The 14,583-nt window shown below is 35.5% G+C and overlaps 3 protein-coding genes across 3 annotated transcripts; all 3 read left to right on the top strand.

Moving 5' to 3' along the window:
* The first annotated feature begins 5,072 nt into the window (after positions 1-5,072).
* LOC110912045 (3-beta-hydroxylase) lies at positions 5,073-6,945 on the top strand. Its single transcript, XM_022156717.2, has 2 exons — positions 5,073-5,972; positions 6,246-6,945. Exons 1-2 carry the CDS (start codon positions 5,082-5,084, stop codon positions 6,855-6,857), a joined length of 1,503 nt encoding a protein of 500 aa, XP_022012409.1. The 5' UTR covers positions 5,073-5,081; the 3' UTR covers positions 6,858-6,945.
* A 3,391-nt stretch (positions 6,946-10,336) lies between these two features.
* Positions 10,337-10,794, top strand: LOC110887191 (3-beta-hydroxylase). Its single transcript, XM_022134987.2, has one exon. The coding sequence runs from the start codon at positions 10,337-10,339 to the stop codon at positions 10,775-10,777; it is 441 nt and encodes a 146-aa protein (XP_021990679.1). The 3' UTR covers positions 10,778-10,794.
* Positions 10,795-11,286: 492 nt separating this feature from the next.
* LOC110887179 (nuclear polyadenylated RNA-binding protein 3-like) lies at positions 11,287-11,946 on the top strand. The gene has a single exon (XM_022134985.1). The coding sequence runs from the start codon at positions 11,287-11,289 to the stop codon at positions 11,944-11,946; it is 660 nt and encodes a 219-aa protein (XP_021990677.1).
* Positions 11,947-14,583: the final 2,637 nt, after the last annotated feature.

Below are 14,583 nucleotides of genomic sequence, written 5' to 3'. Positions count from 1 at the left end.
TTTTACGAGATGTTTTACAAATTGGTTTTCTAAAACAAATGTTTTTGGGTTAAGAATCATGGCAACGAGATTTTATAAACTATAATCAACTTGATCTTAGTTGGTTAACTATGTTACAATACACTTTTCAAAACGAGGTTTGTATTTTGACTCTTGTAATCTAATTAAGTACTGCAAAATATAAACGAAGCCATGATTCCGATACTCTTATAAAACCTATGTACTCGCCAGCATTTCTTTGCTGACTATGTTTTTACATATGTTTCAGGTGTTGTTGCTTGATTGATTCTAGGATGCATGCGTCACATAGGATCTGGACAAGGCCTTAGTGACATAATAACTGTGATAGACAATGTGAAACTTGTTTGTTCTATGTTAAGACAATGTTAATGTTTAATATTATCAATAAAATGAAACTCTTTTGTATCCATGGTTGTGAAACAATAGCTTCTGTTACAACACTCCCCGATAATTCCACCACGTTTTGTTGTCCTACGTGGTCGGGGTGTGACAACTCTATTAGGCTGGGCAACCTCACATCGTAGCTGAGAGGACGGGCGTGAACTAATGACATTAACCACATGACCAATGTTTGATAGGGCATTGGGGAAGGGCAAATAAACTGACGCCATCTTGCGATACTCGGGTTATTATCAACATGTTTTTAAACTAAACACTTGGCAACTAAATGTTTTTGCAAAACTGTGAACTTGCCAGCGTTATGCTGATACACTTGTCTGCATGCTTGCAGGTCGTTAGATTCTTGGATATGGAACTTGCTATCTGGATTGTTGGAGTGGTCATGGGTCGAGACACTTGGAAACGCGTGACAAGTCTATTGGTTTTCATACACTTGGATTTTGAAACACTTGAACAATGACTCACATTATGCTTCCGCTGAACATGTTGGGTTTTAAGTTATGTTTTGAAAATACAATATCTTAATAAATGGGAACTTTTATTTAATATCTCGTTATTAGGTCAATGTGATTAGTGACTGGATCCTGGTACGTCACACGCCTCGCAGGGTTTCTACATGTGGTATTTTGGGGGTGTGACATATAGGCTTCGGTTACCAGCAAATCGAACTATTCTAAAAGCAAACTAGACAATTAAACAATTAAAATCACATAATTACATGCGTCAGAACCAAGTTCAACAACCTCATATCAATAGGTTCAGTAACACTTGTTATATGATCTTTTTGAGTGTTTTTCATCGCTATTTAAGACATCAATGGATTAAGCTTTCCATGTGTATTGTGTTCTTTGAAGGTTGGGTTTTGATGCTTAAATAGACGGAATTATGGACAAGTTTTAATATTATCCTAAGTTTATGATAAAGTTGAAGAACAAAGGAAAAAAAGTGCTCTTAATAATACATTCTACACACATTGAAAGTTGCTTACATTTGAATTATACGAGTTTAAGATTTTGTAAAAAGAATTAATAAGTTTAAAGAGATATAGTTGAATAGTCGGACTTAGATTTAAGTTCAAGGGAATTCAAGACTTATACGTAATTTTGGGATTCTGAATCTAATTTGGGAATTGTACCTAAAGAACCAAACAATTGTACCTAAAGAGCTCGGATGGATGGATGGAATGGAATGACTGGCCGTAGTTAGACTTTCCAGCGAGATATAGGAGTTTGTAGAGATCCAGACTAACGCAATTGATAGTGTATTTGAGTTGGTATGGTGTTGTATGGGGTCAGGGATTAAGTATTCATAGTGGAATTCATAGATTAACAGATATGTCTGGGAATTTTCGTATATCAGTAGTTGAAGTTAGATTAGAACGGGTTGGAGATAAGTTTATCCAGTTTCGAAACGAGCTAAGATTGAAGGGTTTCGAAGTTCGGATTTAAATGATTCTCACACACACTCTCTCTATCTCTCTCTCTCTCTCTCTCTCTCGCTCTATATTTCAAGCAATTTAAGTATCAGTAATTTAAGTATCCACAACAATTCAGTATGGTTATCCACGGTGGCGGATCCAGAATTTTTTTCATGGGGGTGCAGAATATTTTTAAAGATTTTAGGCGCCTAGGTATATGAAAAAAATTCGGTTCATATCGGATCGGGTCATATAAAACAAAAGAACATCAAGCTAAAATTTATATAATCAACAAAAACACGTCAAACATCGTTACAAAAATATTTAAAATCTCGCCCTACGAGTTTTTATTTTTCAAATATATCAAAACATCATCTAGAGCTACTTTTCTAAGCAACTTTTTCTCTATAAAACATATACTATTAATTTTTAACACTACACACTTAAACAATCATCACCAGACTTCTTAAATTTTTAACTTTAAAATCAAGCCCTAGTTTTAATTGTTTATTCCTTGTAACTAACCATTTAAACACACTAAACTTTAACTAAAACAATAACAGTTAAATGCCCGGATAGTCCCTGTTGTTTGGCCTTTTTACCTTTATTTCGCTAACTTTCTAAAATGACAGCTATAGTCCCCAACTTTTTCAATTTCGTTCCCGGATAGTCCCTGGCGTGGATGCGGGCTAGTTTTCTCACTAAAGTTAAGTTGGTGTGAAATTAAAAAAATACCCTTACTTAAAAAATAAAAATAAAATTCAACACTAATATTGAAAATTTAATGGGCCCCACCATTAACTAAAACAATTTCATTAAAAGAAAGCCTTGTGGGCCCTTCCCCACCCTCACCTCTTCCATTCACCACCTGCAAATCATCTCCACCACAACCACCACCACTGGTTACCGGTCACTATGCACCTGGTCCGACGTCACATGCGGATCTCTTCGTCACGTGAGCGATCTCAACCTCACCGGAACCCTCTCCATCGACATCCACCACCTCCAGAGCCTCGTCGACCTCTCCGTCACGTGACACGATCTCAACCTCTTCTTCATCCAAAAATTTTGAAGTGTATGTATCAATTCTGAAGCAAATACAACTTCATTTGACCTTATATAAGTCAAACCTAGCTGTGACCACCCACCTAAATTACTATCTAATGTATAACAGGATGACACACTAACCCAGCCATGACACTTGAAGGGATCTCTTATGAGTGGACATACGATGTTGAAAATCAATGTAAGTTCATTTCTCACAAATCCACAAACAAATTCCAATGGAATCTTAACCTTTGGAATTGAAACTGCAGATGGAAATCAGGGGCAGATTGCGATTATACTCATTATTCAATGGTGCAGTTAAAAGAGCCCGGAAGACGGAACCTCATGACTTTTCCGTTCAACGACGTTTGCCAGAAACTCAACGGTTTCCAGATTTGTTCACTCTGCACTTGCTACAACTTCGGCGTCGGCGGCGGTAATACTGCACGCCTTCGCTTTGTTGTTACGCGATCATTTGCACTATCCCAAATCGGTCGTTTGGGTTCTGCGCTTATAATCATACTTCAAGAGTTAAAGAGACCTGATTTTGACCCGTTTGACAATAAAAACAAATAAAACTAATCAATTATTATGTAAATGGGTCGAAATTACTACTTCCTTGATGGAATGCACTCAAGTTGGTCTTTATTGCAGATCTGTCGAATATGGTAAAACTTTAAGATTGGTGTATTTTCTTGAGTTTTCTTTGTATTTTCACAAGATTTGGGGTTTTGAGAACGATTTTCAAGCATTTTGTTAATCGTGCGTATTCGTAACAATTTGAATCGGAACTTTTGTTTAACTTAATCATTAATTTTATTCAAATATTTTCTATGATTTTACGAGCAGATTATCTTTGTTATCTTTTTCTTGGTTCAAAAAAGTCAGCTCCATAAGAAAAGGAGGCGGCATCAGCGGTTAGTTCGCCACCATCTACAACCAGAAGTCCTGCAACATCCATACCCATATGTCCACCCCTTATGAAAACTATTTCCAATTATAAATTTTAAATGTTTAAGTAAAACGATTTAGTCAGGTTATAATGTTGATGCATTAAGGCTTTAGGCAAATTTCAAGCTGTTGAACCCCTTCCATTTATTTAATGTTGGCCCTTTTAAAAGTATTGTTTGTTTTGACCCGTATCCAACCAATCTAACTTGCATGCTTTTGCAATCTCTACTTTTAACTTTATTTACTTTTCTTTGATTTATTGAGAGTGTTTGCAGTCAACGAATTTCTATGAGCTTTTAAGTCAATCGAGGTTGAGTGTATTGCATTCAAATGAACATTGAGGTGATTGGTGATTGAACCAATTCAGATCACCTATCGACTAATGGGTTAAATAGAACGAAATCAAATGGTAATTTAAATCAAACTTTTGACATGAGTTATTTAAAAAAATTAATACATTTAATTCAGTTGAGTTTCCACGTTACTTTAAAGAATCAAATTGAGTTTCACAAAGTCAACTATATATCTATATCTTTATTATTGTAGCCTAACACTATACTGCTGCTATCACAGATAAATTAAATTCTTAATCAATTCCATAAGAAACCTAAAAAAGATGACAACCAACAACATATTCCTTTGTGTTTTAACGTGTATAAAATGATAATATTTAGATCATCGGTGATAAATACAAATATTTTCTTTTACAAACCCGTGAAATTCACGGGTTCTTAAACTATGTATCCATATATATATGGATACATATAGTACATGTGTGTGCATGTAGAATTTTGGATAAAGTGATTTGCAATTAGAGATTTCATTGTCAAATAAACTTCAGAATGTGAAAAATATAATTCTACAATAAATTTTTATAAATTCAAATTATAAGATAATTTAAAGAGTTTTGAGACAAGTTGTTATCAATATTAGGTGGATATATGTAGTATCTACATCTATGTATAATTTATTAAATCCACAGATTTATAAGAAATATTATGCAACCCATGTAATACACGGGATCTTAAACTAGTTCAATAATATATAATAATATATGAAGTTATATTGGAGGTTGATAACTCATTTCCTATTTTTCAAATGGTCACAGCTGGATCAATTAATAAATTTACTACGCCACATAAATATTATCACATGTTTTCAGACGCAACCGAGTTAAAATGAGACTATATATACAAAGCCATTTCAGCAGATGTTAATTTCTTAATAAATCATCATTTCTACAAGCATGTTTCTCTTATTTTGTCTCACATTCTCTACAATTACTTTTATATCACTCCTGATTACATTCATATGGTTTTCATCTACTTTAAACCCCATAAAAAATCGACCACCATCCCCACGAAAGCTTCCAATAATTGGGAACCTTCATCAACTAGGCTCGAACCCACACCGCGCTCTTCAAACCATAACCAATAAACACGGTCCACTCGTTCTCATTCACCTAGGAAGTGTGCCTGTGCTTGTGGCATCATCGGCTGAAACAGCCTGTGCAATCTTGAAAACCCATGATCTAATCTTTGCAAGCAGACCCAAGTTAAGTATCCCCGACACACTTACTTATGGATCTAAGAACATAGCATTTGCACCATATGGGGAGCACTGGAGGCGGGTGAGAAGCATTGCTGTGCTACAACTTTTAAGTAATAAGCGAGTTCAATCATTTCGACAAGTGAGAGAACAAGAAACCCATGTTATAATCGATGAAATTGGTAAAAGTTGTGGATCGGTGATTGATTTAGGGGAGTTGCTGAATTTGCTTACAAATAATGTAATTTGTAGGGTGGCATTAGGGAGAACATATGAAAGTAAAAAGTTTAATGACTTGTTGGCAAGGTTTACCTATCTTATTGGTTGTTTTTCAATCGGGAACTATATTCCGTGGTTGTCATGGGTGGATCGTGTGAGCGGTTTAGAGGCAAGAACAAAGAAGGTTGCTAAAGAATTTGACGAGTTTCTTGAGGGTGTTCTGGAAGAACATGTATATAAGAAAACAATGATGGATGGGGAGGGAAATCGAAATGACAAAGGTCAAGATTTACTTGACATATTACTAGATCTTCAGATAGAGTCCAACACCAGCTTTATGCATAGGGAAGTCATTAAAGCTGGCATCATGGTAAGATTGTTCCCCTTCACTCTTGACCATTACACAACCGGTGATCTGCCTGTAGTTAGCGACGAATTGCCAACCAGCTTTTTTTTTTTTTTTTTTTTTTTTTTTTTTTTTTTAGTTTTACTTTCTTAATTCTTAATTGTTAATGGAGCTCCTCGGTTATATGTTAGGTCATTTTGTGGAGGTGATACTAATTTGTGTGGTAGTGATATAAACATAATTTCTTTTTTATTTTTGGTAGTTCAATAACTGTTTTAGATTTTCTAACTCTTGCAGGACTTATTTGCTGCTGGAACTGATGTTACATCCACATCCATCGAGTGGGCAATTAGTGAGCTAATAAGACATCCAAGAGTTATGAAAAAGTTACAGAAAGAAGTGACAGAAATAGCTCTTGGAAAACCCATGATTACCGAGGATGATTTAGAGAAAATGACCTACTTACATGCTGTCCTCAAAGAGGCGTTGCGATTGCATACTCCTGCTCCATTACTCATTTCCCGAGAATCAACACAAGATGTCAAACTCATGGGGTACGACATTTCAGCAGGTACACAAGTGATTATTAATGCATGGGCGATAGGAAGAGATCCTTCACAATGGGAGGAACCCGAGATGTTTTGTCCAGAGAGGTTTTTGAACAATTCTATTGACTATAGAGGGCATAACTTTGAGTATATTCCATTTGGTGCTGGAAGGAGAGGGTGTCCTGGTATTCACTTTGCTATTGTTGTTAACGAACTTGTTTTAGCTAATTTGGTGTATAAATATGACTTTGCATTGCCAGAAGAGGTGAAAGGGGAAGAACTTGACATGACTGAGATCACTGGCCTTGTACTTCGTAGGAAGTCCCCTTTATTGGTTGTGGCAACTCCTCATTTCGATTAGATGCAAGTATCTAGTAATTTCGTGATCTAATTATAATGGTCACATATATGGTTTAAGAGTATACAGTGGTAATAATTTTCTACAATAATTGGAGTTTGTCAAAAACTCAAATCCTCAATGACTATATTAATTCGTATAGAAGTATTTCTAAAGTTATATCTTGCAGTCAATTTTTTTACAAGCTATCAATTAGTTAGTTTTTCCCCGTTCCCCTTAATAGTGCACGTTTTTAGGTAAACTTCGGCCTCTATTATCCTAAAATGAGATTGAGAACTTATAATTACTATACCTTCTGGTTACCTCAATTGATTTTTTTACCCCACGGATCATTAGTACCATCTCTCTCAATAAGATAAAATCTAGAAACAATCCCTAACATCCCTAAATAAATAGAAATAAGAAGAATTTACTTACGGAAATATTTGTTGGTGTCCATCGGTGAAGATAGTAACCGTCGGTGTAGGCGCATAAATTCGTTAAACTGCTCATTCAGCTACGTTTGTTGAGCAAAGTTCACAAGCTAAAAAAAACTAGTTAGATAACCATGAGTGACACAAGTTAAGGATTTAATGGCAAGTTGAGGCAATTAACAAAACTTAGATTACGATGTATGGAGTCCATAGTAACGACCCATTAAACTAACTTTTGAAAGGCCAATCACTTGACCGTTCATATATTGATATGTATGGAGTTAATTACGTTTTTGGCCCCTGTGGTTATATCACTTTTACTACATTAGCCCAAAATAAGAGTTTTTAACATATTCGCCCCCATGGTCTCTATAACTAACCATTTTGGCCCCTAAGTCTAACCATTTTGGCCCTCATAGTCTCTATAACTAACCATTTTGGTCACATGATCTCTAGACTTAGGGGCTAAAATAGTTAGTTATAGAGACCATGGGGGCAGATATGTTAAAAATTCTTATTTTGGGCTAATATAGTAAAAGTGATATAACCTTTGGAATTGAAACTGCAGATGGAAATCAGGGGCAGATTGCGGTTATACTCATTATTCAATTCAATGGTGCTGTTAAAAAATCCCGCGGAACCTCATGACTTTTCTGTTCAACGACGTTTGCAAGAAACTCGCCATGTTGTTACGCGATCATTTGCACTATCCCAAATCGGTCGTTTGGGTTTTGCCCTTATAATCATACTTCAAGAGTTAAAGAGACCTGATTTTGACTCGTTTGACAATAAAAACAAATAAAACTAATCAATTATTATGTAAATGGGTCGAAATTACCGCTTCCTTGATGGAATGCGCTCAAGTTGGTCTTTATTGCAGATCTGTTGGTTATGGTAAAACTTTAAGATTGGTGTATTTTCTTGAGTTTTCTTTGTATTTTCACAAGATTTGGGGTTTTGAGAACGATTTTCAAGCATTTTGTTAATCGTGCGTATTCGTAACAATTTGAGGCGGAGCTTTTGTTTAACTTAATCATTAATTTTATTCAAATATTTTCTATGATTTTACGAGCAGATTATCTTTGTTATCTTTTACAGGGTTCAAAAAAGTCACCTCCATAAGACCACCCGTAGTGGGGCGTTTTTTTTTTTTTAAATTCAAAAATAACGCCCGAAAACGCCCCCCCTCCCACTACGCCCGGCGTTATAGGGCGTTTTTTTGGAAAAAAATACGTTTGGCGTTTTATTTAAAACGCTTGGCATACACTTGACCAGCCAATCACCTTTGAGCTTGGACTGACAACTTTGACTTTTGAATATAAAGGGACGAAAAGTGTGTGTGTGTCTGACAACTTTTTGAGATATCACATGCCTTTCAACCTCACATCCATTTGATTCTTTTTTTTTTTTTTTTGGATTAAAAATAATATGGGCGTTATTGGAATAATGCCCCACTACACCACTTTTTGCTATAATGCCCCATGCTGACTGGGATGACACGTGTCGGATAATGCCCCATAGTGGGGGCATTATAAGTTGTTACCACTACACATGGTCTAAGAAAAGGAGGCGGCATCAGCGGTTAGTTCGCGACCATCTACAACCAGAAGTCCTGCAACATCCATACCCATATGTCCACCCCTTATGAAAACTATTTCCAATTATAAATTTTAAATGTTTAAGTAAAACGATTTAGTCAGGTTATAATGTTGTATCCATTAAGGCTTTAGGCAACTTTCAAGCTGTTGAACCCCTTCCATTTATTTAATGTTGTCCCTTTTAAAAGTATCGTTTGTTTTGACCCCTTATCCAACCAATCTAACTTGCATGCTTTTGCAATCTCTACTTTTAACTTTATTTACTTTTCTTTGATTTATTGGGAGTGTTTGCAGTCAACGAATTTCTATGAGCTTTTAAGTCAATCGAGGTTGAGTGTATTGCATTCAAATGAACATTGAGGTGAATGAACCAATTCAGATCACCGATCACCTATCGACTAATGGGTTAAATAGAACGAAATCAAATGGTAATTTAAATCAAACTTTTGACATGAGTTATTTAAAAAAATTAATACATTTAATTCAGTTGAGTTTCCAGGTTGCTTTAAAGAATCAAATTGAGTTTCACAAAGTCAACTATATGTCTATATCTCTATTATTGTAGCCTAACACTATACTGTTGCGATCACGAATAAATTAAATTCTTAATCAATTCCATAAGAAACCTAAAAAAGATGACAACCAACAACATATTCGTTTGTGTTTTAACGTGTATAAAATCATAATATTTAGATCATCGGTGATAAACACAAATATTTTCTTTTACCAACCCGTGAAATTCACGGGTTCTTAAACTATGTATCCATATATATGAATACATATAATACATGTGTGTGCATGTAGAATTTTGGATAAAGTGATTTGCAATTAGAGATTTCATTGTCAAATAAACTTCAGAATGTAAAAAATATAAGTCTACAATAAATTTTTATAAATTCAAATTATAAGATAATTTAAAGTGTTTTGAGACAAGTTGTTATCAATATTAGGTGGATATATGTAGTATCTACATCTATGTATAATTTATTAAATCCACAGATTTATAAGAAATATTATGCAATCCGTGTAATACACGGGATCTTAAACTAGTTCAATAATATATAATAATATATGAAGTTATATTGGAGGTTGATAACTCATTTCCTATTTTTCAAATGGTCACAGCTGGATCAATTAATAAATTTACTACGCCACATAAATATCATTCTTAATGGAGTTCCTTGATTATATGTTAGGTGATTTTGTGCAGGTGATATTAATTTGTGTGGTAGTCATATAAACATAATTTCTTTTATATTTATTGTAGTTCAAAAACTGTTTTAGATTTTCTAACTCTTGTAGGACTTATTTGCTGCTGGAACTGATACTACATCCACATCCATCGAGTGGGCAATTAGTGAGCTAATAAGACATCCAAGAGTTATGAAAAAGCTACAGAAAGAAGTGACAGAAATAGCTCATGGAAAACCCATGATTACCGAGGATGATTTAGAGAAAATGACCTACTTACATGCTGTCCTCAAAGGCGTTGCGATTGCATACTCCTGCTCCATTACTCATTTCCCGAGAATCAACACAAGATGTCAAACTCATGGGGTACGACATTTCAGCAGGTACACAAGTGATTATTAATGCATGGGCGATAGGAAGAGATCCTTCACAGTGGGAAGAACCCGAGACGTTTTGTCCAGAGAGGTTTTTGAACAATTCTATCGACTATAGAGGGCATAATTTTGAGTATATTCCATTTGGTGCTAGAAGGAGAGGGTGTCCTGGTATTCACTTTGCGATTGTTGTTAACGAACTTGCTTTAGCTAATTTGGTGTATAAATACGACTTTGCATTGCCAGAAGAGGTGAAAGGGGAAGAACTTGACATGACTGAGATCACTGGCCTTGTACTTCGTAGGAAGTCCCCTTTATTGGTTGTGGCAACTCCTCGTTTCGATTAGATGCAAATATCTAGTAATTTTGTGTTCTGATTATAATGGTCACATATTCAGTTTAGGAGTATACTGTTAGATTTAATAAACTAAGTTATGTTTATATGTTATTATTTCTATTCGGATATATAATTAGAACTACTTATTAGTTAGTTAATGATATACTTATGTAATAATCGGGAGATAAGCGGGAAACCCTTTCAAATAACTGTCAAAACAGTTACCCGCCAATTCCCGAACCGCCAAAAACTCATATGTATATATTGATGTCACCGGAAACAATATCCGGTACCAAGACATTTCCTTATTCAATAACGATCTGTCCACTATTGTTCTATATCTTGATTTCATCACAAAACACACACTATGCAAATCCAATTCGGTTCATTATCAAATATGTATTCGAATGATGTTAATACTTCTGCTGCAAGTACTAGTTCTGATCCCCAACAAAGTGGTATCAGAGCGCATGGTTAGAAAACCAAGAATTAGGATCAGAATTATGTGATCCTGGGAAGATGCGGATGAAGAAGATGGAAAACAAACACGGGAAGAGGCGAGAAACAGATAGCAATTCAGATTATATGAGTCCCCGATTACGCGCGATTGCAATCTTGAAACAAGAGATTGCAATAATGGAATTGCAAGACGAAATTGCATTAATGGAATACGAATCGGGACGTCACGAAGATAACGGAGATGCAGGCGAAGTAATGACACGGAAAGAAGAAGACGATTCCGAAAGAGATGATTTGGCCTGTAAAGATGTTCAAAAACTGAACGGTAAGAATGAAAGAAGCAAGGACCGGAAACGCAGGCAAGATGATGATAGAGACTATCACGAAGAAGAAGAAGAAGAAGAGAGTGAAGGATTCAACCGGAACCGATCACCGGAAACGGTATCATCGGATGTTAATATGAAGAAAAGAATGATGCAGAAACGACGGGAACAAAAAAGGAAGAAAGGATATCCAGATTTAGCGACGACAGTTAGCGACAAAAGAAGAAGGATAGCGACAGAAAACAGATCAGCGACAGGACGATTTAGTAGCACTAAACTGCCTTTAACGACATATCAAAGACTTTCAGCGACAAAATGGGTAATGAACAACAATATTACCGTACTCGGCATCACGAAACAAATCAAAGTGGTATCAGAGCGGTGTTGGGGAAGATGAACAAAACCGAAATTAAACCTAGTTCCACGTTACTCCCTTGTCAACACTGTACGAATGAAGCAAAAAGCAAAACCAAACGAAATCAAAGAGAAAAGACATGTTACTATTGTCACCAACCAGGGCATCAGATTCACGCGTGTAAAAAGAAAAAAACCGATGAAGCGACACAGTTAATACGGAAAGCAGTAAATGAGGGAATACAGAGACAAGAAGGAGAGGTTAACAATCATCAGGAAATGATTGTTGTCGGTACCGAAGGAGGGCTATGGAACGACATTTGGTACGTAAGTTCTGTATTTAAACATCATATTGCCGGGAACTTGAACGTGTTTAAATGAATTAAACACATCATTGGGGTTGATACACGCACCGGTGAACATAATTTCTTGTTCACACGGGGGGTTGCATCAATAGAAATAAAAACAAGTAATGAAACCATGAGAATTCAAAGCGTCTTTTATTCACCGGAAATCGATAGGAATGTATTGAGTTTAGATCAATTGACGCTGCAAGGATTTACGGTCAAGAAGGCCGATGATACTTGTAGGATATATCCAATGTTTTCTTCTCCGGTGAATAACTCTGTGAATAACCTGAATGGTCTGTCAAGAGAGGAGGAAATCGGGTTAAATGAAAAACAGAGAATATTAGATGAAAGCGTGTATGACGATGAATTCAAAGAAAAATATTTGAATTCCTATTTTGAAGAACTTCATCTGTCTACACAAGAGACAGATTGGAGTATCATGATTGTTAAGGCCATGGAATTCAAAGAATTCGAAGACTGCAGAGCGTTTATGGATCTATTGGATGATTGAGACTTTGTTCTCAAGTATAAACATATACTTGATTCAAAGTTTGAAGAATTGGTTACATGGTTCTTGTTCGATTACATGGGAATAAAAACTAGACCGGTTCCACCAATAGCTTCATACATGAGAAAGGTTAATCTGCTGAGTCTGTATTTACTCGTAGCCATGGACGGGGGTTATCGAAATGTAACAACAGAGAACACATGGCCTGCAATAGCAAAGGATCTGGGTTTCAATTATGAAGACGGTGATTACATGAGAGTCACATATGCTGCGTATCTTGATGTCCTAGAGTATTACAACAAGTTCAAGCAAGTTCAAAAGAAAATGCAGGACAAGGAGACTGTTTTGGAAGAAGGAACGTCCACCGGCGGTCGTCAAGGAAGTTCAAAGAATGCAGGAGTTACTCAACAAGATTCTGCCGAGATGGAACCAGTTGCCTTATTTGCAGGTGTTGATGATGAAGACTGGAATAAAGGAAAACGAAGGAAGCGTTTCAATTTCAACTATGCAAAATGGGCAATGGATGAAGCAAATCGTAGCGTACTGGATCAAGCTCGTAAACATAACCTAGTTTAAGGGGGTTATGTTAGATTTAATAAACTAAGTTATGTTTATATGTTATTATTTCTATTCGGATATATAATTAGAACCACTTATTAGTTTGTTAATGATATACTTATGTAATAATCGGGAGATAAGCGGGAAACCCTTTCAAATAACTGTCAAAACAGTTACCCGCCAATTCCCGAACCGCCAAAAACTCATATGTATATATTGATGTCACCGGAAACAATATCCGGTACCAAGACATTTCCTTATTCAATAACGATCTGTCCACTATTGTTCTATATCTTGATTTCATCACAAAACACACACTATGCAAATCCAATTCGGTTCATTATCAAATATGTATTCGAATGATGTTAATACTTCCGCTGCAAGTACTAGTTCTGATCCCCAACATATACAGTGGTAATAATTTTCTACAATAATGGGAGTTTGTCAAAAACTAAAATCCTCAATGACTATATTAATTCGTATAGAAGTATTTCTAAAGTTATATCTTGCAGTCAATTTTTTTACAACCTATCAGTTAGTTGGTTTTTCCCCGTTCTCCTTAATAGTACACGTTTTTAGGTAAACTTCGGCCTCTATTATCCTAAAATGAGATTGAGAACTTATAATTACAATACCTTCTGGTTACCTCAATTGATTTTTTTTATCTCACTGATCATTAGTACGATATATCTCAATAAGATAAAATCTAGAAACATTCCCTAACATCCCTAAATAAATAGAAATAAGAAGAATTTACTTACGGAAATATTTGTTGATCTCCATCGGTGAAGATAGTAACCATCGGTGTAGGCGCATAAATTCGTTAAACTGCTCATTAAACTACGTTTGTTGAGCAAAGTTCACAAGTTAAAACAAAAACTAGTTAGATAACTATGAGTGACACAAGTTAAGGATTTAATGGCACGTTGAGGCAATTAACAAAACTTAGATTACGATGTATGGAGTCCATAGTAACGACCCATTAAACTAACTTTTGAAAGGCCAAACACTTGACCGTTCATATATTGATATGTATATATTAAAGTTTCTCATGTGAACAAGGACTAACTTAATTAACAGTTTACACCCCTAATCTTGATATGTATATATTGGTAGAAACAAGTAACTAGAGGCTGCTCTAATCTCTTAAATATTTGGCAAGCTATTAAGTGTGCTGGAGTTCGATATATTTTCATTCAAATGCAAAGTTAGCACAGTGAAGGCTGGTTGAATAACATCCTATTTATGAAGATGCTTCGCATAC

This window comes from Helianthus annuus, chromosome 2, assembly GCF_002127325.2.
Source record: "Helianthus annuus cultivar XRQ/B chromosome 2, HanXRQr2.0-SUNRISE, whole genome shotgun sequence".
NCBI lineage: Eukaryota > Viridiplantae > Streptophyta > Magnoliopsida > Asterales > Asteraceae > Helianthus > Helianthus annuus.
Note: the sequence above shows the minus strand (reverse complement) of the source record. Positions and strands in the feature narration are given on the sequence as shown.